This window comes from Desmodus rotundus, chromosome 7 (assembly GCF_022682495.2).
Source record: "Desmodus rotundus isolate HL8 chromosome 7, HLdesRot8A.1, whole genome shotgun sequence".
NCBI classification, from domain to species: Eukaryota; Metazoa; Chordata; class Mammalia; order Chiroptera; family Phyllostomidae; genus Desmodus; species Desmodus rotundus.
Window position 1 is genome coordinate 15,151,232 of NC_071393.1, and position 24,356 is coordinate 15,175,587.

At 53.7% G+C, this 24,356-nt stretch overlaps 1 protein-coding gene and 1 pseudogene across 2 annotated transcripts; both read left to right on the plus strand.

The window, feature by feature from the left end:
* Positions 1-7,418: 7,418 nt before the first annotated feature.
* Positions 7,419-14,569, plus strand: GAL3ST1 (galactose-3-O-sulfotransferase 1). 2 transcript variants are annotated; one of them, XM_024567213.4, is made up of 4 exons: positions 7,419-7,434; positions 7,594-7,668; positions 12,052-12,191; positions 13,005-14,569. In XM_024567213.4, the coding sequence occupies exons 3-4, from the start codon at positions 12,061-12,063 to the stop codon at positions 14,146-14,148; spliced, it is 1,275 nt and encodes a 424-aa protein (XP_024422981.1). In that variant the 5' UTR covers positions 7,419-7,434; positions 7,594-7,668; positions 12,052-12,060; the 3' UTR covers positions 14,149-14,569. The 2 variants fall into 2 exon arrangements, with proteins under 2 accessions (XP_024422981.1, XP_024422983.1); XM_024567215.4 differs by having other exon boundaries at positions 7,420-7,434; positions 13,008-14,442.
* A 781-nt stretch (positions 14,570-15,350) lies between these two features.
* LOC128781440 (polynucleotide 5'-hydroxyl-kinase NOL9-like) lies at positions 15,351-20,727 on the plus strand (annotated as a pseudogene).
* Positions 20,728-24,356: the final 3,629 nt, after the last annotated feature.

Consider the following 24,356-nt stretch of genomic DNA (forward strand, 5'->3'; position numbering starts at 1 on the left):
TCCGGAGTGCCCATTGGCCGCGGTGCAGGGGGCTGGGTGAGGCTGACAGCCGCACCTGGCTGGAGCCCGCGCAGCGGCATCGGGGGGCGGGGCGGGAGCATGGCTCAGACCCCGCGGAGCAGGAGGCTCCGGCGGGTACGCCCCGCAGCCTAGTAAGCGCCCGGGCGGCGCGGCCCGGGCCGAACCATCACGCCAAGCCCGAGGAGAACGGGGACAAGGTACGTCCTGGGGGCCCAGCACCCACTGCCAGCTGTCACTCTATCTCTGTCTACTCCCTTGGGTCCCGACCCACACCATCCCAACCTCCCAACCGGGACCGCACCGCCCAGACTCTCAGACCTCAGTGATATGGGAGTGCTACACTGCAGCTCCAGGGGCCGGGTTCCTGCTGACAGCGGCGGGTGGGTGGGCTGGGGCCAGGATGGCGCAGGCTGGTTCTCATCCTGCCTTTGGTATCTTCCCCTGGGTCCCCATTTTCAGGGTTGTCCCAGTCGCTGGACGTGGGATGGGTGGAGCTGGAGCTGGGCTGGAGCTGGAAGTCCGTTAATGATTAATCTTGGACACAACAGCCTTTGCTCTGGAGGAGGAGGGCCAGGAATCTCCCCGCTTCCCACCAGGCCTCTCCCAGAAGGAGGGGCTGTCAGAACAGGGATTGGGGGCCCGTGTAAGGAATTGAACCCCTCTGCTTGGGGAAGGCCCTGTCCTGTAGCACAGAGGGACCAAGGCCACCAAGGAGAGGCTTGGTGGGAATGGGACAAACCCTACTCCCCTAGAAAACCCAACAGTTCCCCCGTTTTCTGGACTAGTGCCCAGGAAGGAGCCTGGTACCAAGCCAGCACTTTGGTCACAGCACAGAGCGAGACTGTGGCCCCTTCCCAATGGGGACCCTGTCCCCTCCTCACCTGCCTAGAACAGGAGAGGGGATGCGTGCACATCTCGATGCAGTGACCCACATCAGTGGGAGGGAGGGAGGTGAGGGGCCTGACACCTGATCTCCTGGGTTGCCAAGGTGACAGGTGCCTTGGAAGTCTTCACGACAGTCCAGTTGGGAGAATCCAGTCTCTCCCTTTATCAGGAGGTGAACTGAGGCCCAGAGAGGGTAAGGCTGAGAGCAAGCCTGGGCCAGAGCACCCCCGTGCTGCTGCACTATGCCTTGCCCTGCAAAGGAGACATCGCTGCTGTCCCCATTATCCTGAGGGGAAAATGAGGCTCAGGAGGTTCAGGGACTTGCCCAAGGTCCCATAATTCAAAGGTGGCTGTAAATCACAGGAATTTGGCCCCAGCCTGCACCTCAGGATCCCAGCCCTGCCCAAGACTTACGCATCCCTCTGGGGTCCTGGCCGCTTGGAGCCTCCTGGGCTTCCCCAAACTTCCAGCTAAGGGTCCCACCCCCCTGCCTCACTGGTTCCCGGCTCTGCCTGACACTCGCAGGGTGAGCAGGCTGCTACTCTGGGAGCAGAGACAACAGAGCCCTGTTCCCAGCTGCCACCTGGGGCAGCTTCATGCCCTGCTTCTCTCAGGCAGATCCCTCCCTGAAGGAAGCTCCCTGTGGACGAAGAAGCCTGCCTGCTTCCCGCGCATCCCCTTGTCTGATGGGCACGGGTCTGATGTTTGAGAGCTTGGGTCCAATGCCCTCGTGTCTCCCAGCGAGGGAGGAGTGTTTCCCCTTGGTCCCTCCCTCTCTCTGGGATCTGAGGGACTGCGTGTGCCACCCCAGTGAGAGAGGCGATTGATTAACTGGGAGAATGGTGGTCAGATGGTGGGATCCCTGGCATGGCAGCAGGCTCTTGAAGGGCTTATTGCTTTGCTTTGGCTAGGTGAGGAATGTGGACAAGCCCTTTTAGGAGCCCTCTCCTGCTTCAGGCAGGAAAGACTGGACAGAGCAGAGGTGCCCATGGGATCAGTGGGCAGGGTGCTGGTGGAATTGCCAGGTGAGAAGTGATGGTTGGGAGGTCGTGGGATCCCAAACGATACCTTCTGTTCCTCCTGCTGGTTCCAGGGCAAAGGTGAGGTATGGTTGGGCACCCCCACACCTGGTCCCAGAGGTGTCCTGACTTGCCATGTGACCTTAGGTGAGTCCTTCCCTACCTGTGCCTCAATTTCCTCAGATACAAAATCTAGGGATTAGGGACCTTGGGTCTGGAGCCTGGGAATACGGGTGCCCTTGGTAGGAAGGGCAGCCTTCAGGAGTCTGCACTGGCAGGTCCTGCTTCTCCTGCCAGGGGCATCTAGGGGAGATGACAGTGCTCTCTGAGGTGTGTGCAAACAGCTGTGTGTGCCTCGTCCCATTTGGTCTTCACAGCAAGCCCCTGAAAGGGCTGCAGGATCCCCATTTTTTAGGAAACAGGCTCAGAGAGGGGAAGTCACTTGCCCAAGGTGGCCCAGCTGGGGAGCGGTGGGGCGGGGATGCATAGCCAGGGCATTTCAGCCCCTGCAGGAGCAGAGAGGCAGGTGGGTGGATTCAGGGCATTGTGCATAGCAAGTGCCCAGCACCTTTGAAAACCCTTTACATTGTTTCCTGTTTTTATGCAAACAGGGGTGTGACATTCCTTTAAAAAACATTTCAGTCATGCTAGAAGGTACAGAGAATGATATTACCAGCTCCCCCATACTCACCTCCAGGGTTCTCAGTAATTTTGGAGCCAATAAAGAAGTGATTGACTTTTCAGTTAACCTATGTTTTGTCACTCCACAATTAGAGCCGCTTTGGGGTGACAGGGTGCCATCAGGAGAGGTGGTGAATGTGCCCAGACAAGGCAGTGGAGAAGAGCTATGAGCTTACTTCTAGTTCTGACTTTGACATTTAGCCCCTCCACACGTTCCTGAGCCTCAGTTTTCTCACCTGCCGCATGGACTAGCAGGCGACGCTGGGAGGGCCTATAGGGGTCACAGATGTGGTTGCCATTTGAAAAGGTAGAGATAGGTGACCCTGCAAGATCAAAAATAGCTTTCTGAATCATCAAAGAACATTGGCCTCTTTGTAGTCAGGCCTGGGACCCAGCTGGCAGCCATTCCCCGCATGAAGGGGGCAGTAGGAGCAGCATGCCGGGGCTGACAGTGTGGACATGGTCCTGGGAGCCAGCAAGTAGGGGTCCAGCTGAAGCGCCGGTCGTGGCGATCTTGCCCTCTTTACTCCAGCAACACATTCCAGAGGGGCTCAGAATGAGGAAGCTTCCAGATCCTTGCAAGTCTCTGCACCAAGTGCTCCTGGTCAGAGGGTCAACCTCTCCTGTCTGAACCTTCACCTGCGCAGCCCGTGCTTCCCAGCCTCCTCTCTGTCCCGGGCCCTGTTGCCTCTTCCCCATTTGAGGACACTGAGGTTCAGAGAGGGCAGCGTGCCTACCATGGTCACACAGCACGGTGGGGCATGGTTCAAACCAGCCGCTTCTCCCTCCTCCTACAGCCAGAATGTAGCTTTTCAAAATGGAAATATCCTCATCTTTTGTTTTACCTTTTTCCCCAAGTAATTCAGGCTGTTTGTAAAACAAAATTACATGTGTGTGTATGTTTATACATATATGTGTATATATATTTCATTTTATTATCTGTTGTGAACATATCATTTTAATGAGTACATAATAGACCATGGGGTGAATGTCACTTAATATTTTTAACTGTTTTCTATTGTTGCACATTTAGTTGGTCTCTAAATTTTGCCTTTTCTAAATAATACCGCAACAGACATCTTTATGCTCCATCTGAGATCTTGTGCAAGATTATCTTCTTGGAACAAATTCCCACAGGTGGAGTTGCTGGATCTGAGGATGGGCACTTGTAGGACTATAATAGTTGCTGTCAAATGTGTCATCTTGCTCTGCTCTTAAAAGTCTCCTCCAGTGTCCCCAGGAGAGTGTCCTAGGAACAGCCCTAGGATACTCGTCCCGCCACTTTCTCTGCCAGAGTGCTGTTCCTGTGTGCAAACAGTGCGGAACGACTCCTGGGGACGGTGGTTCCACAGGATGCTCTGCAGCCAGTGGCTTCAGGGGCCTTTTATCTGTGTCTCCCCAGGGAGATCTACCCCCTTCCTGCTCTCAAGTGCAAGTTCTTCTCCTCCCTCAGCCTCCCTGGTCACTCTGTCTGCTCCTCTGACCTCAGTTCCCACCTCTGTGCACATGGTCCCCAGTCTCTGTCCCCTGAGATCTTCCTCTTGCGCTCCCAGCAGGGGTCCCAGTGCTCTTTGCACAGTATGCAAGCATCTCACGCATTGTCGAGACTCGACGTGTCCTGAACTAAAAGTGACATTGCCCATTCAACCCTATGCTAAATCTGCTCCTTTCTTAGTGTCCCCCACTCAGGGACTAGCTCCACCCCCAGCCAGCGACCCCAACGGGGATTCTTCCCTCCCATTCTCCACCTCCCATCACCCACCAAATGTTGCCCATGCCATGGTTCCAGTCCATTCCCAGAGTCATTGTTGGTTCGGGTGATTTCACACCTAGACAGCCAGAACAGCCATCGTCAAGGCCTGCCTGCTTCTCCCACTCCCACCCCTGTGGTTAATTTTCTGTCTAGCAGCCTGATGGCAATCTTACCTCCTCACTCCTCTGCTGAAGACGCTCCCAGGGCCCCACATTGCCCACAGGACCTGGGCCAGATTCCTTAGCATGCTTCCCGAGGCCCTGCATGTCCTTCCTGCCCCTGCCCCCTTTCTAGCTGTGCCTCTAGTCTTCCCTGCCTGCCCCACAACCCCTGACATGCACGTATACTGGACTCTCCAGCCAGGCTAAGCATTCATTACGTTCTCAATTGCCTTGGTCCTTTGCACATGCTTTGTTTCCTGCCTGACTCATTTTAGGGTAACAGATGCATAGTTAATGCCAGCTGCTGTAACAGACAAGCCCCAAGTTTGAAAGGCTAAACACAATTGCAGTTTAGTTGTCATTTTCATAAAATCGAATCCGGTGTTTGGTGAGCAGTGATGTAGAGACCCAGGCTCCTCCCATCTTATCGCCCCTCCCACTTCCAGATCCTTAGACGCCATCCCCATTCATCCAGTGGAGGGGAAAGACCACAGAAGTTCTGCCCATTTACCCATCAGCTGTCATTATGCTCACAGTCCCTGGGCCAGAATTCAGTCACGAGGACACTGAACGGCAGGGGAGGATGGGAAACGTACTTCAGCCATGCACCCAGGGGAAAAAAGAACTGATTGCCTTTGGAAATTGGAAAACATAACAGCAGCTTCTGCCCCTGAAGACTCCCACCCCAGGAAGCCTCCCTGAGCCTGTCCCTCCCACCTTCCAGGCTGGATCAAGTATTTAGTCTGTGTTCCCACAGCCCCGCCAAAGTGTCCTCCATCACGGCACCTGCAGGCGTCTGCTCCTCTCTCTGTGAGCCCCAGCTCTGTGCACCTGGCGTCGTGAGCCCCAGTGGTGGGCACAGTGCAGGTGCCCAGCGCATACCTGCGGGACAGATCAATTTAAACTCACTGCGGTCACAAAACAATGTCTACAGTCCTTCGATGTGTGAGAAAAAAGCACGTTAAACAAAATTAGCTTTCCAAAAGAGAACCCTCCAATCATCTATGTGCATATATAGACAGGAACAAAATGTCTGGGGATGGAGCTCTTTTCATTGTCATCTTTACATTTTTCTGTAATTGTCCAAAGTTTTTTCTTTTTTTTCAGTGAGCATGGACTGTTGTTATAATTAAGAACCAGCCCTGGCTGGTGTAGCTCAGTGGATTAATCACAGGCCTGGGAACCAAAGCATCACTGGTTCCATTCTTAGCCAGGGCACATGCCTGGGTTGCAGGCCATGTCCCCAGTAGGGGGTGTGCAAGAGGCAACCATACATTGATATTTCACTCCCCCTCTTTCTCCCTCCCTTCTCCTCTCTCTAAAAATAAATAAATAAAATCTTAAAAAATAAAAGAACCAGCTAGAGATGATGTCACGCGGGGAAGAGCCCTCCTCCCTGGCGGGGCTGGAGGTGCAGGTTCTGCATTAACTGCTCCCTACTCGGGAAAGCTTTGCTTCACGTGGCTCTTCTTAGCCTCACCCATGAGCTTGCCTCCTGTTCAAGAGCTTGAGCTCCACTCCCACCCGGATGAGGTTGTTAACCCCGTGTGACACTGGGCTTGTCACTCCCCCACCCCTGAGCCTCAGCTCCCTTCTCTATAAAGTGGGGGTGATAACAGGGACCTCTTGAGAGGATGATGGGGGTGCATGAGGCATGGAAAGTCCTGAATGTGGGACTGGACTGTGGTCCACAATCCATGTTCATAAACCACCATCCTGGCTGTTTGATGCCAGCTCTGCCCAGACTCATCCCACACATCCACCTTCAAGCTCTCTAAATCCAGGAAAGAGGAAACGACTCTGCCTGTGCCTGGTCCCAATCAGCACTCAGATCAGGGCTCTGGGCCTTCCTCATGGTCCTGTAAGCTCTGGTATCTCATGGGTGCTTGGGGATGGGGGGCTGCTCCCAAGCTGGGCGGGGCTTTGGGGGCAGAGAGATCATAGCAAAGTGTCAGATGCCTGCTGCTCCCTGGGAGGGGCTGGCAGCGGCTCAGCCTATTAAAGTGCTCAGTGTGGGATAATGATTTTTATTAATTGATGCTGACACTTGGGTACCGAGAGCCCTGCGCCTGGGCCATGCTGGGGGCTATGGGCATCATTGTTGAAGGGAGGATGCAGGGGGCTTTCCCAAGCACTTTTGTCTGTGGGCAAAGCTGAGAGAGAGCAGACCTAAACCCAGCTAAGAGTGGGGTGTGAGAGGTTCCAGCGCTTGCGCCGAGCCCGAGGTACCCTCTGGTCTAGGGCCAAGCACCCTAAAACTGCCTCTTCCTGTTGAGACCTCAGGAAGGATCATTAGCATCCTTGATTGGCCCAAATCCCTCCAGGCTCATCCAGGGTGACCTGTGCCACCATCCCTCACACAGGTGGAGGCAGGACAGGCAGGGTTCTGTACTGGTACCTCTGTGACGAAGGATTTGGAGCTCAGAGAGGTGAAATGTCATCAGGCCCATCCTCCCAGCCCTGGTCAGGAGCTGCCCTCAAGGAGGCCTTCTGGGGTGATTTGCTCCGTGACTGGGCTGCCCCAGAGTTTAAACAGACCTTTCTCTGGTCATGCCTCGGCATCTCTGAGCCCTGGAGTTTGGCAAGTCCGCGTTTGAACTCTGTCCGGCTGTCCGCCCTCTGCTAACTGTGTGACCTTGGACAAGTGAGCTCACCTGTCTGAGCCTTGGTTTCTTCACCTGGGGAGTGGGGTAACAGCGGTGCTTGATGCACAGGGCAGGGGTAAACGAGCTGTGGTTCAAGGAGCAATTCGCCTCCCCACTCCAGTTGCCTCCTTGTCACTCCCGAGGCCTTCGAGCCTATCCTGGGCTCTCTGCAGGGCTCTGCGGCTGCTTGTGTCCTTGGCCCAAGGACACCAGGGACCTTGCTGAGCCCTTGGATGAAGGAGCTGCCCAGCTGCTGAGGTCCAGAGAAGGTCAGGGGCCACCCAGGGGGCAGAGGGTATACCTGCAGGGTACAGGGACATGCCACCTGCTATCCCCAGGGAGGGAACTCATGAATATTCACACCCCTTAAGTGGGAGGGAGCCAGCCAGCACACTACTGGGTGTCATTGGAGCGTTCCTGTTTCCCAGTGACCGCAGAGGCAGCCTGGGAGTCAGACGTGGCTCAGGCAGGGAGAGGAAAGGGGTAGCCAGTCAAGAGCCAAGGTAAGTGCGTCTTCCTCTGCCCCTGCACAGAGGTCCCTGGGGGAGCAGGACACCCTGGGACCAAGAGCTGCCTGGTGGTGATGCTGTCTGACAGGAAGCTTGCCATCCTGGCTTCATTTGTCTGTGTGCACGCCGTGGGGGGTCAGTCCGATTTCTCCTTCGTTTTCTGGAGGGTGCTGGTCTAGTCAAACTGGAGGATTGCTGGGCCTGCCTGGGGCCAGCCATGGGCACGGATGGAGGGCCGGGGTAACCAGAAGGGCACGAATAGATGGGATGGACTAGGGAAGGGGGACCGTCTGCCTTGGGACTGTTACCACTGTAGGCAGAGAAAGGAGACCCATGTTGTAGTCCTGCCTCTGCTACTTCCGTGCTGTGTGACCTTGAGGGTGGCCCTGCCCTCTCTGAGCCTCAGCCTTCCTGCTGCACTGCCTTCCAGACTGGAGGCTGTGAGGCTCGGGCCACACTGAGACTGTCTGCAGGATCCCGTGGCTTTAGACCTGGGGATGTCAGTGGCCTGTAACCCTCCATTGTGGGTAAGTGGGCATCTACCTCGAAGGGCCGTGACTGGGGCCCTGGGAGGGTGACAGTAATGATGATGTTAACAGTGGCGGCAGCCCGGGCTCAGTGAGTGTCTGCTCTGTGCCAGCCTTGTGCCAGGCCCTTTCCTTGCGGGAGGCAGAGGGTCTGCACACCGCCCTGTGATGAAGGGAGAGTTCGTATCATCATGTGGGAGGAGAAATTAAGGCACAGACTTGCCTAAGGCAGACAGCAAGGGAACAACAGCTGGGATTCAAACCCAGGACCGTGGCCCCAAAGTGCTGGTTCCGTGTGACTTTCCCATGTGAGACGGACACATGTGGCTCTCACACATATGTTACCCCTGGCCACGTTCTGCCCTGAGGGTCCCGAGGGTTCATTTATCAAACATTCACCAGGTGCCAGGCTCGGAGAGTTCGGGGCTGAATCACCATTGGGCTTGCCTGCAGCGGGGCCTGGTCAACAGTGATAATAATCATTAATACGTATTGATCTCCGCCTGTGCACATGCCTTCTCTCATTGAAATCTCATAGCCTCATAACTATTTCCCCACCAGCCAGCCCACCTCTGGGCCTCAGTTTACCCAGGGCTCTGCCTGGGGTCACTAAGGGCACTGTCTTCCCTGACCTTGCTGTTGTGTGTCCATTGTACACAGGAGACTTGAGACTCGGAGAGGGTGAGCCATGTGCCCAAGTTCGCAGCGGCCAGGCAGGAAGGGAACCACCAACCTTGGATGTCTCATGCTGCTGAGACAGGAGGGACTAGCCACCAGGGCCCTCTCTGCTTCCCCACTCTTCATCCTGGCCGCCCTGGCCCAGCCCACAGAGGCCAGACCCTGCCGCGCTGCTGCGACAGAGGTCTACAGCCACACCGCAGCCTTCTGTGGTGGAACTTCCAGCTGCACACACTCTTCTTCCCCAGGGCTTGGGGCTGGGCCCGGGACGCATCAGGCAGGGGCTGCCGTGCACAGTGCTGGAAGCTGCATGTCGGAGGCTGGCAGACCTGGGTTTGAATTCCAGCCCTGAACCCTGCCTTGCTGAGTGACCCTGGGCAAGTCACATCCCCTTCCAGAGCCTCGGTTTCCTCATCTGCAAAATGGGGGTGACAGTGGGGTCTGCCTCCTAAGATAGTTGAGTGGAGTCAGTGAAATGCTCTGGAGGAGCCCCTGCCCAGCACCTGGCTCATACTAGGGGCTCAAAAGTGACACCAGAAGGTGCGGTGGCCCAGGGCTCGGCCCCTGGCAGGGCCAGGCACGGTTTGAGGAAACCCAGATGGGAGAATGAATGAGTGACTGAGTGAGGCAGTGATGGAGGCTGGGGAACATCCTGGGCGGGGCCAGACAGAGCCTGATTGATAGCTCTGGAGTCTGGTCTGCCCCCTACTGCCTGGCTTTCGCCCCAGAGCTTCTGCCATCAGCTTCCAAGAGTTCCAGAAAGTACCCTGGTGAGTGGGGCTGCTCAGGTTGTGGGGGGCAGGGGGTCTGGGGGTTTTCTGATGGCAAGAATCCTAAGCCCTCCCCATTTTAAAGTCAGAGAAGTTGAGGCTCAAATGTCCCGCTCAGGGCTTGGGCCTGCGCCTGAGGCTGTGGCCTGACCTAGGGCTCTGCCTAGTTTTCCCCAGGGCCCCCAGGGAACGGAAGGCCCGTGGGGGCACTTGAGGCACGGTGCAGGTTTTACATGGGGGAGGGGGGGAGGGGCGTTGCAGCCACTCCTTGTTCAGGGGGCACACCCTGAGGGTAACAGAGACAGGCCCAGACATCCCCGGGTGCTGAGGAGGGGAGCAGCTAACCCAACCCTCTCTGTGTTTAGTTACTTTGTATTAGCCACTTTGCCTGCCCCGGCTCTCTCAGGAAGAGCCAGTGAGAGGGGCTACCAGCTCCACATTTTACAGATGAAAATGGAGGCTCCAAAGGGTTCCTGTGACTGAGACTCCTGGGGCCCCTCCATGACCAGACCATCCCAGGTGGCTTACCCCACCTCACAAGCTTTCTGATCTATTATTTAAATATATTAAATATATTCGATTGTCTTTCTGATCAAGAAGGTCATACATGCCCCTTTAAAAAATGCAACCATTGCAGAAATGCAAAATACAGAAAAAATATTTCCGCATGTACCCCTCCCCTGGCTTTGAAGAGGGTACCACTGTTAATAAAACACCGCCCCCCAGTTGCTTCTGTCCGGGCTCCGTGTGTGTTTACTCACACGTACGCGCGTCTGTGGGCTCCGTGCTCTGGAAATCACGGTGTGCTTTCGAGCCAGGCCCTTTAGTCCTGCCTTGTTTTTCTAAATGGGTACAAATGACTCCTTTTGGAAATGGGTCGCCACTTGTGTAACAGCCCCTGTGGATGCAAGCTAAGGTTATTTCCAGCTTTTTTGTTTTTCTGACCAAGCTGCCATGAACACTCTTGCACGTGGGACTTTGCCCAAGTGTTTCGGTAAAATAGTTGGTATTCGGAGAGCTTGTAGTTTCCTCCCTTGACAGAACGCCCTCCAGAAACTCGCCCACACTCTTGTCCACCCGACCTCGTCTGCCTTGCCCGTCTGAGTGAACAGAGATGCGCCATTGTCACGGGGGAGACCACGTTCCTTCTTGTATGATCCTCCCTCTGCTGATCGCTTTTTTATGTCCTTTCCTGCGTGGGGACATTTCTGGATGATGAGCAGAGGACACAGGGCTTGTTGTGGCTGGTGGAGTGGGCCTGAGTGCCCCTTCTCCGGGAAGGGTCTGTGGGTCTCTTGAGTGACTTTTCCAGGAGGAAGTATGTGGGGTTCTCCTCCAGGCAGGTTATTTGGCCTCTGCCCCCAGGGGAAGTGATGACGTGCCAATGCGTGTAGTTATGGGGCAGCACCCGTGACCTCTCGTGGCCTCAGGGGCCCAGGGCCCCGTGCCACATGTGCCAGAACGGGAGTGGAAAGTTTTGTGCCTTAGCCTTGCAGCCCAGGGGAGGTGGGCAGGCCCCCCGAGTCCCAGCTCTTTCCCGCACCCATTAGCAGGCTCATACCTCAGTCCCCCGCTAATAGGGTTACCACCCCACCCCGAAACCAATGCCAAACAAAAATCCAGGACACCCAGTTAAATTAAATTTGTAGATAAACACTGAATAATTTTTAGTGTAATATTTGGGACAGACTTATACTAAAATCGATTTTGTTGTTTATCTGAAATTCAAATTTACCTGGGCAGCCCTGCCTGCTGGCAACTGGAGGAGAGGTGGTGTGTGCGCCGGGGCCTGGCTGGCTGTGTGGCCTGAGCACTCGCCTCCCTCACTCTGAGCCTCGGTGTCTTCCTGCCTCCCCTACAGACTCAGCGGCCAGTCAAGAGCCCAGGAGCCTCAGCTCATCACTGGGCAGCCAGGAAGGGCGGCACAGGGGACGGTGGGAATGGCTGAGCTTTTGAGAGGTGTGGGATTCATAGCCTCTCCCTCTCCCTGTAGGCAGCCCTGGCCCCAAGCCTGGGGGGACGGGCAACGGGACAGGGTCTTCATTTCCTTTTTAGTGAACGATTTCAGTGAAGCCAAAAACGGTGTAGAAAGTGAACTAATGAACACCCATGTACCCACTCCCCACTCAGCTTAAAAAGTAACACTGAACCAGGCATTAGAAACTTCTCTCTGCCCCACTCTCCAGCTTGGCCCTGTGTCGGCTTTACCATCTGTCTGCAGCCCTTCACCGTGTCTCTCCACGTGGTTATCTCTCTGCCTGGACCTGCTGGGGGGCCACAGAGCTGGCGGAGGCAGGGCCCAATACCGAAGGCTGCCCCTCAACCCTGCTGGGCCTGGGGCAGTGGTGGGCACTCCTTGGGGCCCGCTTTCTGATGCTTGCTCTGCCCTTTGCTCCCCGCAGGTGTCTGAGATGCCGCTGCCTCAGAGGAAACGCTGGGAGTCCATGGCCAAGGGGCTGGTGCTGGGAGCACTCTTCACCAGCTTCCTGCTGCTGCTGTACTCGTATGCAGTACCCCCGCTGCACGCTGGCCTGCCCTCTGTGTGAGTGGCCCTCCTGGGCGACCAAGGGGTGGGGGCGGGGTGAGGGGACACCCTGCACCGTGCTATGCTGGGCAGAAATTCCACTGAGGACAGAACTCACTGTGTACCCTGGGTCTCAGTGTCCTCACCCATGAAGCGGGTATAACAACAGAGCCTGCCTTGCGCGGCATGAGAATCAGATAGCGCCGTCTGTGTGCAGGGCTTGGATTGGCATTGTCTGAGGCTCCAGTGGGGCTGGGAGGTGGGGGTGGCTTGTCCAAGAGCACTCAGCTGGCACAGGGCCCCCATTCAAACTGGGGTCTGTTAGCCTCCAAGCCTGGCTCCTAACCATGAGGCTATCGCACTTCCCCATGCGGCTGCTCAGCCCAGGCCTGGCACAGCCCGTGCCCTTAGTTAGGTGGCATTAAGTTGAACTAGAAGAAATTACTGATAACTGACATTTCTCATCAAAAATTGACCATTTTTGGCCTACAAAATTTCCTGTGGTTCAACCGAATGACAATTCCCGATAAATGTACAAGGACGCAGTGGCTACAGGTGAGACAAGAACTAGCGTGTCCTCTCACTCTGCCCTCACACCGACCTCACGGATAGAGTCTGCCGTGTTCCTCATTTCATAGATGAGGAACGTGAGGTGGGACAGGCCAAACGCCGGCCCAGGCATTGCAGCCTGGATGAAGGCCCGTCTGGCCCCCATCCTGGCTTCCTCCCCCACCCCAGTGTCCCCTACAAACCCGCTGTCCAGAGGCCAGGGCCTGAGGTTCTGGCACCAGGCCGCAGCCACTGAGGCTCTCCCCACCACTCTGTGCCCAGCAGGACCCCGGAAGGTGTAGCATCCTGCTCCCCGGCCCCGGCTGAGCCAGAGACGGCCACCACCGCTAACGGCTCGTCTGGAGGGTGCCAGCCACGGCGCGACATCGTGTTCATGAAGACACACAAGACCGCCAGTAGCACGCTGCTCAACATCCTGTTCCGCTTCGGCCAGAAGCACGGGCTCAAGTTCGCCTTCCCCAATGGCCGCAACGACTTCGACTACCCGGCCTTCTTCGCCCGCACCCTGGTGCAGGACTACCGGCCCGGGGCCTGCTTCAACATCATCTGCAACCACATGCGCTTCCACTACGAGGAGGTCCGGGGCCTAGTGCCGCCCAACGCCACCTTCATCACCGTGCTCCGTGACCCCGCCCGCCTCTTCGAGTCCTCCTTCCACTACTTCGGCTCGGTGGTGCCCTTCACCTGGAAGCTGTCAGGCCGAGACAAGCTGGCCGAGTTCCTGCAGGACCCTGACCGCTACTATGACCCCAACGGCTACAACGCCCACTACCTCCGCAACCTGCTCTTCTTCGACCTGGGCTACGACAGCGGCCTGGACCCCAGCAGCCCGCAGGTGCAGGAACACATCCTGGAGGTGGAGCGCCGCTTCCACCTGGTGCTCCTGCAGGAGTACTTTGACGAGTCACTGGTGCTACTCAAGGACCTGCTGTGCTGGGAGCTGGAGGACGTGCTCTACTTCAAGCTCAATGCACGCCGGGCCTCGGCCGTGCCCCGCCTGTCGGGTGAGCTGTACCGGCGTGCCACGGCCTGGAATGTGCTGGATGCCCGCCTCTACCGCCACTTCAATGCCAGCTTCTGGCAAAAGGTGGAAGCGTTCGGGCGGGAGCGCATGGCCCGAGAGGTGGCTGCCCTGCGACGTGCCAATGAGCACATGCGACGCATCTGCATCGACGGGGGCCACGCTGTGGATGCCGCTGCCATCCAGGACTCAGCCATGCAGCCCTGGCAGCCGCTGGGCGCCAAGTCCATCCTGGGCTACAACCTCAAGAAGAGCATTGGGCAGCGACACGCACAGCTCTGCCGTCGCATGCTCACGCCCGAGATCCAGTACCTGATGGACCTCGGCGTCAACCTCTGGATCACCAAGCTCTGGAAGCTCGTTCGAGACTTTCTGCAGTGGTAACATCCTGCCCCCCAGTGGCCCCTCAGCCTGCTCGCTTGAGGAGGAGGGGCCAGGCAGGAACCTGCTGGCCCTCCCGGTTCCCCTCCTGGTGCCACCTCGGTCCCCGAGGTAAGGTGGGGCTGCCGTAGGGATGCAGCTGGCCAGGACTGGGCCCAAGGCATGCAGAGAGGGCCTGAGATCAGCGTTTGATTAATTATAGTTTTTAAAATTAAATCCCCTTTCTTGTTTCTACTTCCTGCCTTCCCTGAAAGGGGAGACTTCAGAAGTAAAGGCATTTGATGTTGTGTTTTTGTTAATCAGCCTCAGTCGTGGTGACTGCCGGCGCCCAGGTCAGGGGTGACTGTGGGGACGGGGGTCCACGAGAGAGCATGGTTGGTGCCTGTGTGAATGTTTTTGTGGGACAGAGTCCCATGGTGTGGCAAGGATTTGGTGTGCACCAAAATTTGTTCTGCTACATACTGAAGCCCTGTGTGGTTGAAGGACTCCCACAAGCTACCAGGACCTGGAAAATTGTGTGTGTGTGTGTGTGTGTGAGAGAGAGAGAGAGAGAGAGAGAGAGAGAGATCCTCCAGGGGACTGTACCAGTTGCTTACTCCAGCTGAACGCTGGTTATGTGCCCGGCCCTGGGCTAAGTGCTTTGTGGGCATTATCTCAGCTCATCTTCATCAAAACTTAATGACATGGGGACTGTTATTATCTCATGCTAGAGATAAGGAAGGCAGCTCAGAGAGGGAAAGTCATTTGCCCAAGATCACACAGCAAGTGAGTGATAGGACTGGAGCAGGAACTGGATCATGCAGAGTGTACAGCCACACGGGGATAGAGTCCAAGTATGTGTGTGTGTGACAGGGAGTTGGGGCGCCCTCTGTGGGACGTTGAGCAGCAGGCCCCGGGCCTAGGCTACAAGTTTCTTGCACAATCTCATTCTTACAGTAACCCTTTGAGGCAGGCACAGTAATGCTCCCATTTTGCAGACATGGGAACTGACATTCTGAGAGGGGAAGGGACTTGCCCAAGGTCACGCATCAAACCCAGAACTAACCCATCCCCCTGGAACCCTAAACCCCTTCCACCTCCAGAGCCTGTTTACCCCATATCCACCTGTCCCTTAGTCCCCACTGGCCACTCCAGCCTGCCTCACCTTCTGCTTGTGATCCCCATGGCCCTGAGTTTCCCCCTTCTGCCCTAGGCTCAGTTTATTAACCAAAAACTATTTGGTATTCATCAGCTCTCTGCTGTGCCCCCCAGCCCTGAGCTGGCCCCAGCCATACAGCACTCAGCAAGCTGGCCTGGGCTCCTGTCCAGAGAGGCACCAAGCAACCAAGGCACATCTGGTATGACCATCAGAGTGGGGACACATCCATTCCAACCACCTGCCTCCTTCAGTCTCCCCAGGGGGGCAGAGGCCCTTTCTGGGACTCCTGGGTCTCTAACCAGGGGCCAGCAGCCAGATGTGAAAGACAGAAACCACAGTGTGACTCTACTGGAGACCTGTTTGTTCCAGGCTGCAAGACAAGTATTCACACACCTTATTAGAATATTTGCCACACTCCTGTTATATAGACCAAAGCTCAGAGAGGTTAAGTGACCTACCCAAGGTCGCACAGCTAATTAGTGCCAAAGCCAGAATGCAAAGCCAGATCAATCAACTCTTAACCCCTCCCTGGGCTTCAGTCAGTCTTTCCCCTGGCAGTGAGCTTCTGGCCCAGGCAGGGCGGGAAGGGGTTAGGGTGACCAAGGGTCTGTTTCCTGAGACCGTCCCAGTTTTAGCCTGACATCCTAGGAAACTCCTCAGTTCTGGGCCACCAGGACAGGGGGTCAGCCTGGGAGCAGTCAGACCCCACTTCATTGCCTGTACCCTCATTAGTGTTCTTTGCCAGCAGGAAATAAGGATGCCTTTGAAGCCTTCATTTAATCCATATGGAGAGAACTAAGCAAAAATGAATAAATACATAAAACTGGCAATAGCTTAAGACTATTCTCAGGAAAAGATGTTAGTGACCTCAAATTCATGAAATAATATTCTTTCCCTTTTATTAATTAGAGAGAGATGTGACGTAGTGCAATACAGTAACATCCTGGGTGGGTTTGTGGGAACCCTGAAATTATATTTCCTTGGACAAATAAGGGCCTAGAAATGCCAATAATAATAATATTATTATATATTAGTTTTTAAAGTAAATTTATTTAAACTAAAAAAACAATTCACCCATTTCTCCTATCCCCCACCTCCCCTCTGGCAACCACCAATCTGTTCTCCATATCTATGAGCTTTTTAAAATATATATATATATATGTGTGTGTGATCACATTATTATTATTAATCCTGGCACTTCCAGGCCCTTAGGGATCCAAATCTGGCAGGTAGTAGATGCTAAGAATATGTTGCTTCATTAGCATTTCCTATAGTTACTAACTCATTTATTAACATAATTAATCCCGTCATAGGCAGTAGTTGCAGGTACTGTGCGATCACTCTGTGCCCAGCCCTGTGCCCTGTGGGAACGTGCACACAATCCCCTTTGCTCGCTCAGGAGGCGGCTGAAACAGAGAGGCTGAGCAATCAGAGCAGGGTCACCCAGCCAGGCCGCCATAGACACAGGATGCAAAACCAGGTCAACCAGATGCCAAGGCTGGTCCTCGCGGCCTCTAGGTCTTCAGCACCATTCCAGTTGGCCACCTCAACCTCAGGACTGAGGCTCTTTGTGGCAGAAAAAGCCTGAGGTCTCTGAGCCAGCATGGGACACTCGCTGCTGCGCCCAAGCAAGGGCCCTGCTGCTCCCCTTGGATGGGAGCCCGTAAGGCCCCCATCATTCTCATCCTCCTGCCCCTGTGCTGGGCTCAGGACCCCGGGAAGGTGCGGCCCAAGGAGGCTGCAGTGATGGCTGCTGTGGGGCAGCCATGCGCGGACTGGCAGGAGGGGGCTGCCTGGACCGGGGTCCTCAGCCTGACCCTGATGAGGACCCTGCCCCGAGGCCTCCGCATCTCGCCAGAGGGAACCTGGCCTGTCCTCGTGTTGCTGCCGCTGCGGCTGCTTGAGCACAGTTTTACTTTTAGGGGTATCTGTCCAGTGACTTGCCTTTATGGCCGCGTGGAGGTGTTCGATTTTACCATTAGCCAAGGTCGGCCTTCCTGGGATGTCTCATCTTCCTGCACCCGCTCTCAGCTCACTATCAGTGCAGCGCATGACTCGATCCTGAGAAAAGCAAGGGGATGAAAGGGAAGCCCAAACTTTGCTCAGATCTCATCTTAACCGGGTTGACAGATGTTGGTTGATGAAGAATTTTTCTCATCTGGGTTCCTTTGTGAAGCTAGAAAATCTGAAAACCTCCACTGTAAACTTCATCATCAGCCATCCACGTTTATTTTACATTTTCCTGCAAGAGAGTCCCACTCTCTAAATTAACCGAGCATTTTTGGCCTCGGGTCTGTCGGCATGAGAAAAGAGGAGGGGGCGGAAATACGGCCTTTGTTTAAGCCCTGAAGTTAGTCGAAGTCTCTTGTGATGTTGTCATTCTGCCCTATGATTCTGGTTTATGGATCTCAGGACGCTGGAAAAGCAACATTGAGTAGACACCCGATTCACCAGTTGTTAAATAGTTCTCCTGTGTTGACTATTTGGAATGTGACCTGGGACAGACAGAATTTACCCCTCCCGGTTGCGTTTCTTGACTTAATATTACAGAACCAATTCTAGGACCACCTTTTCACCCACCAGAGGACACCACAAAAACGAAAAAAAAGGTATATTTCAGGAAACCTGTTTGTAAAAGCAACTATAAGAATTACAATAAGATGATAAAGTATGTGTTCAGCTCCTACAAGACAGAGTCCCTTTTTATCTGCAGCGCAACGGGCCGGGCGACAGATGGACTTGTGCTCCTCACGGATCCGATCAGATCGCTGCCTCCCAGCCACGGTGTTCAGTTCGGGTCTGGCTGAGGGAAACAGACGCCAAACCTCTCCTCCGACTGTGTCGGCGACAGCGACGGCCTGTACACAAAAAGCAAATCCAAAACCAGAAACAAAAGTTTCCACCTGGCCGAATTTGCAGAGAAATTGGAATTTGCTGACAAAGAAAAGAGTCTGATGGTGTTCGCTGGACGTAAACTGATGCACTTCCAGCTGGACTTAGTGTTTAGAAAAAACTCCAAGCACCAGAGACTCGGGTAACAGAGCTCTCTGTGACAGGCCGTGTTAGGTAACCTTGGCCAGCTGCAACCCCCAGGGCCAAAACCACTCATGCCTCACGTAGTCTGACATTCTATCAGGTCCCTTCCCAAGCAATTGCCCTCTGGATCATTCATGCCAGTGTGACTCCTGCCCGCGTACTGCATGCTGAGAATGCCAGCTGGGCTGGTCTTTGCCAGATCCTGGATGACGTCAGAGGATGTGCAAATGGGTCCATCCTGCTGGCTCAGACTCCAATCTGCAATTATGTGGAGTTCAGAGTTTGTAGAAGGACTGACGTGAAGAAGAGGCTTTACCCGTTCTCACTCCTGTGCCCCCGGAAGAGCTAAGAAGTATGAATTGTTTGCTGGTCAGAGCCATTTCCAGTCCACAATGTGTCTTCAAGAGCACGGGCTGAAAGGGATAATACCTTACATCACAACAGATTATAATCACAAACTTCCTGGAGCATCAGAGAAAACTGGAGCAAGAGAAACTGAGGAAACATGTAAAGAGAAACTACACCCCCAACTTAAACTCTATCGAAAAACGAACTGCTGTTTTTAATGAGGGAAGGAGCTTGAAGGCTGGTGTGGTTTTGTGGCTGCAAACAGCAGTGCCCTTATGTAGCAAACTGTCTCCTGTATAATTTGTGGATGTGCTTTCAGTAAATTTAAGTCCCTTCTTTAAGCTACACGACCTAGTTTTACCCTAGTCTGCTGTATGCTTAATCATATGTTGTGTTTTATTTTCTAAAGCAGCAGGGAAAACGTTGTATGCCATTGAAACAAAGAATACAGTTGACTCCTCAGAAAAAATTCTTCAAGGACCTGGTTGTTGGAATCTGGATAAAAAAAATGGGGAGAGTAGAGCCACAAAAACATGCCAAGGAGGAAGGAAGGCTGGTCAGCGGGGTTGCAAATGTAACCAGATATTGGAGCCACACGTCGATCCTCTCCTAGTGATGACCTTGGGGGTGGGGGACCCGGCCGGTGGGGTCTGCCTGCCTCTGGTCACAGCCCCATGGTTGTTCCCATCCCTTGACCACGGGATGCTTAGTTCTCTTCTATGGCTGTGGGTCAAGTGTTAAAAGATCACGTTTGGTCTTTAAATTTAATCAGCTTCAGCAGATGAAAGTTGGGACTCGAGGGCCTTTCTTTTTAATCCAATTGTTTTATGCTGAAAAAGTTGCTCTCAAATCTAAGAAGCCTCTCCTGGGGCCTCTTTCCAACTGGACTTGTCCTAATTGACTCCTCATCTGAGACTGAAGACACGGCTGGGCAGAGCTGGGCACCAGGCTGCTTGTACAAGGCCTGGCAGGGCACCGGAAAAGGCCCGTTCTTGCCTTTGGGTGGCTGGACCTGAACTTGTACATATGGACAACTTTGTGCCATTTAGTGCTGTCTCCTAGGTGCACAGGAGGCTGGTGATGATACCATTCTCCCAGACGGCTTTGGGGGAAAAATGATGGAAATCTGTTCTTCCTCTTCTCCCTGGTGGTGGTGATTCCTTATCTTCCAGGTTGGAAGTGGTTTTGGTAAACAAGGATGATCAGTCTGGGTCATACTATTTCTGCGCTGAAGATGGTGAGATACTTACTGAGGCAGAATTTCAAACAGTACTGTGCATACCAGCTTCTTAACAGATCACGTGAAGGAGGTTATTAGGATGCGCGCATTTTAACATCTATATTCATTTAAACCATTGATTAGCATAGTCTTTAAGTGCTCAGTATCTCAGAGACCCACAAATTTGTACAGGAACCCTTGTCACCTCCAGGGTGAGTTTTGATACCCTAGAGACCACTTAAGGTCTAACTTCTTAATTGCCTCTTATTTATATCTAAATTTAGCTCGTATTTAAGTCTATCTTGGCCTTATAAAGAATTTTAAGACAGTCTGCCACCACCACCGTTTGCTTCCTTCCCTGCCCAGTTCCTTGCATCTTTATAATAATATTCACCATGGCTCATTCGCAGCAAGTTGCAGAACTGCCCTATCATCTGCCTTCTCATTAAATCCAGGCTTGCCTTTAGTCTGACTTCCTGCAGGTGTTTAAGGGTGCTGTCTTCAGCGCCCATCAGTAAAGAAAACCCATGTTGCCATTAGAGGGAGCTCTCAGCCACTGGTCACAGCGAGAGTTGGCTGAGGAGCCCGTATGGCCCTTTCTCAGGGACTTCAGAGGCTGGGAAATGTGGCTCCGTGGTCAGCTCCAAGGTGTGCTGGTCAGACCAGCAGCCGTGCTGTTGACCTTGGATGTTCATTTGATTATCAATGTCGATGGTTTGGGCTTATTATTTCTACAGACTGTTGTGGTTCAGGATGGGTAGGAATGAGTCTGCATTGGAGTTATTATTCTTAATCATTTGTGTGTGTGAATTCCAAATAGTATATACTTATTTTAAGAAAATTAAAGAAATATGTAATTTGAAATATGAAAACCATTAGTCATCAATTTTGTGATTCCTTAAAGTCCGTTTTTAAAAAAGAGATCCATTTATAGGGAAGGTAGATATGAAAATAAATGACAAGATTCTAAAAAACAAAAGAAAAAAAATGTATGAGGTCTCCAAGGATCTCTGCTGCTTGTAGCTTGCAGGAACCAGGCTGCTCTTGCTACACTGGGCAGCAGGGGGCGCCATGGCTCCAAATTTGGTCTTGGTCAGTCCCGACATTTCTGTCTAGCTGGGGTCACCCACGGTGACCAGTCACATGTAGGTCTGACGGGGCTGCCCCCCACCCCCGGGGGGAGAAATTCAGTGGGACAACCTCACCTGTTCCTCTATGTTATGGGTTGAACTGTATCCCCTAAAAAGATATGTTCAAGTGCCAACCTCCCCAGTTCCCTATAACTGACCAACTGACCTTATTTGGAAATTCAGGTTTTGTGCATGTAATCAAGATGAGGTCATGAGGGTGAGCCATACTCCAATATGGCCAGTGTTTTTATAAGCAGTGGAAATGCTATGTGAAGACAGACACACGGGGACCATGCCAAGTAAATAAGGGCAGAGATCGGTATGGGGCAGCTGCAAGCCAAGTCAACAGGCACTTCCAGAAGTTGGAAGAGGCAAGGAAGGATTCTACCTAAACTTTCAGTGGGAACATGGCGCTGCTAACACCTTGATATCAGACCTCTCACCTCCAGAACTGTAAAAGAATAAATTTCTGTTGTTTTGAGCCACTCTAACCATAACTTTAAGCAGCCTCTCTGGACGCTAACACACTCTTCACGCCCCCTCCCTGCCCTAGGTCAGGCCTCTGCCCCTCACCTGCCCCCCCTTGCTTCCCTTCCCCAGGCTCACCCCTACAAGCCACCTCCCCCCTGCAGCCAATCTCTCCTCTGCTTGGAGCCCCCCCGTATCCCCCCTCACCCTTGCGGGGAGTCCTGCAGCTGAGCGAATCTGTGGCTTTGCACATGCTGTTCCCCCTGTCATAAGGCCCCCTTCCCTTTGCAGGCCTAATCCTGCTACGTGTTTTCAAAGCAAGCCCTGCTGTTTCCTGGGCATTCTGCCCGATACCCCAGCCCTCAGGCTAGCTTCGGGCCTCCGGGCTCCCCCATCTCAGTTTGCTCACTCAGGGCCAGAACTGTCGATTTGCTTGTTTGCAAGCTCCCAAGAGTGGACTTCTCCTGGGACCGGGTCTTATTGACACATCAGCCCACAGTGCCCAGGCCAATACCTGGCACACCTTTAGCTCTTCATAAATGTTGAAAGATGGGTGATAAAAAGGAAGGAAGGAAGGAAGGAAGGAAGGAAGGAAAGTTGTTTCCCAAACGCGTCCAGACCCGGGGATTGGACCTGCAAACTTTTGGTGTATGGGATGACGCTCCAACCAACTGAACCAGCCAGGGCTATCCATTAATCATTTAAAAGACATTTCCCATCTTTAAAATGGAAAATGATATTTATTATTGTTTTACATTATTTCTTTTCTGACTGGTGAGATTAGAATTTTTTAATGCTTTAATTTTTTTTTGTTTATTGCCTCCCAGAGTCTCTTGTTCATTTTCTAGAAAAGTATTTTTCTTATTGATTTATAAGTGCTGTTTACATATTAAGCACATTGACCTTTCCTGTCATATTTGTGGCAAACACTTTCCCAAGTTTGTAGTTTGCCTGTTATTTTAAATTTTTGACTCAGTGTAATGTTGTCATATTTGGGGGGCTTTCCCATTGATTTCTCGGTTACTTTTATGCTTAAGCAGTCCATACCTATCTTAGCGTATGTGGGCATTCACCTCTGCTTTCTTCCACTTTGTTCCCCCAATGCCCTATGCCTGTGGACCACCCTGCTATCTCAGAGCATCTTGGTGGCGGTGGAGCTGACACGATCTTGGTCCCCAGCTCTGAGGGTGCTGGAGCTGCAGGAGCTGAGGGCAGGGGCTGACTTCAATCATCAAGGGAAAGGGAAGCCCAGGTCAGAGTCAACCTATCCTTAGCCTCAGGTTCCAGGAGGTCCTGGTCTGAGTCCCTACCAATGTGGCCCTGTGGGCCACCACCTGGACAGCTGGGGCAGGGTACCAGTCTGGAGGGGCAGGCTTGGGGGCAGGAACTTGTCAACACAGGAATATATCCTGAGGCTTCAATCTAGACCAAGAGCCTCTCACCTTCCGTCCTGGCAGACACCAGGAGCACACCAGACAGGAGGAACAGTATGCCACAGGACAGCCCTGGGCTTGCCCCCCTGCCTTCTGTCAAGCCTCTCTGAACCTCCATCAAGCCCCCCTCTTGCTCCCACAGGCAACTGAAAGCTAAAGCTGCCAAAGTACATTGGCCCTGATCAGCTACCTGTGGAGTCTGGGAGCACCACGACTGATCCCTACGGCAACCTCAAGTACCTGATCAAGGTACAGGTTGCCCAGAGGTCAGGGACAGAAGGGCGATGGCCGTGGTCTAGTGCCGACACATCCACCCTCACACACAGATCGATTATGGGGGCAAGGTGCCAGGAGCTACTACTTGCATAACCAGGCGAGGGTGCAGTAGGAGCACACGGCGACTGTGGGCCAAGGCTTTCCCCTGCACCTGGAGAAGGAGATCGTATTCCTGGTCTGCCTGCTCAGGCAGGGACGGTGCTCGTGGGCACCGTGGGGAGGGGCCTGGAGCCCAGGCAGATGGTTATCAGCGGGGCCCTGTCCCCTGCAGAAGGGAGCTCACATCAGCTGGGACAGACATTGGCTTTGGGGTTTTTCTGAGGATCCAGAAAGGGGAGCAGCGACGGGTAGGGGAGGTGACAAAGGTGCTGCCCAACCAGTGCTACAACACCCACCTGGTGCCTAAGGGCTGGAGCCTCACCTTCTTCAGTGTGGGTGTCTGTAAGTGTTGGCAGGAAATAGCTCCAGCTGCAGCTGAGGGGCAGGAGTGGGCGCCTCGACATGCGTCCAGGTCCCACTAGGTAAGGTGCCTGGATCACACAGGCACAGAGTGAAGCTGGCCGTCGGCTCTCAGTCATGGCAATGGCTCCCAGGTCCGGGACTTACCACCATGGAGGCCAAGGTCCTAGGTAGGGAGGGCATCCTGTCTGAATGCCCCTCTGTCTTGCAGCTGGTCAAGGCCCAGCAGGTTCACTCTGGATTCGGGCAGACGGAAGGAAAAGTCGTGGAGCTGTGGGGATGCTTGACATGCCCTTTATTTGAGGGTGGGTGGCCCATGCACACTGCAAGCTGTGTGTCCCCAGTGGGAAGCCCCCACTCCCTTATACAGACAAAGCCGGCAGGGTGCCAGAATATATTGTGTAACACAGCGAGATTCTGCGCATGCGAGCCCACTTTATGTTATGGGAACCATTTATCAGACCCAGTTGCAGGGCTATGAGAACACTTTTTATCAGGTCTGTTCTCAAGGTTATGGGAAACTGCTTCCCTTATTGCCCAGAAAACTGGGCAAGGGAGCCTCCGTTTACCCTACACCCTCAATGCAAATGTCTTAAGGTTTGACAACACCTATAATCTGGTTCATTCCAAACACAATAGCCACACCTGGAAGGTGCTGCTTCTGGACCAAAACTTCACGGAGAAGATGGAGAAATTCTAGGTGA

What these genes read in the sequence shown, in the direction of transcription:
- GAL3ST1 (XM_024567213.4), top strand. Translation starts at nt 12,061, where the DNA reads ATGCCGCTGCCTCAGAGGAAACGCTGGGAGTCCATGGCCAAGGGGCTG. An exon ending in CACGCTGGCCTGCCCTCTGT is followed by an intron (nt 12,192 to 13,004) that starts GTGAGTGGCCCT and finishes CTCTGTGCCCAG; the next exon opens with CAGGACCCCGGAAGGTGTAG.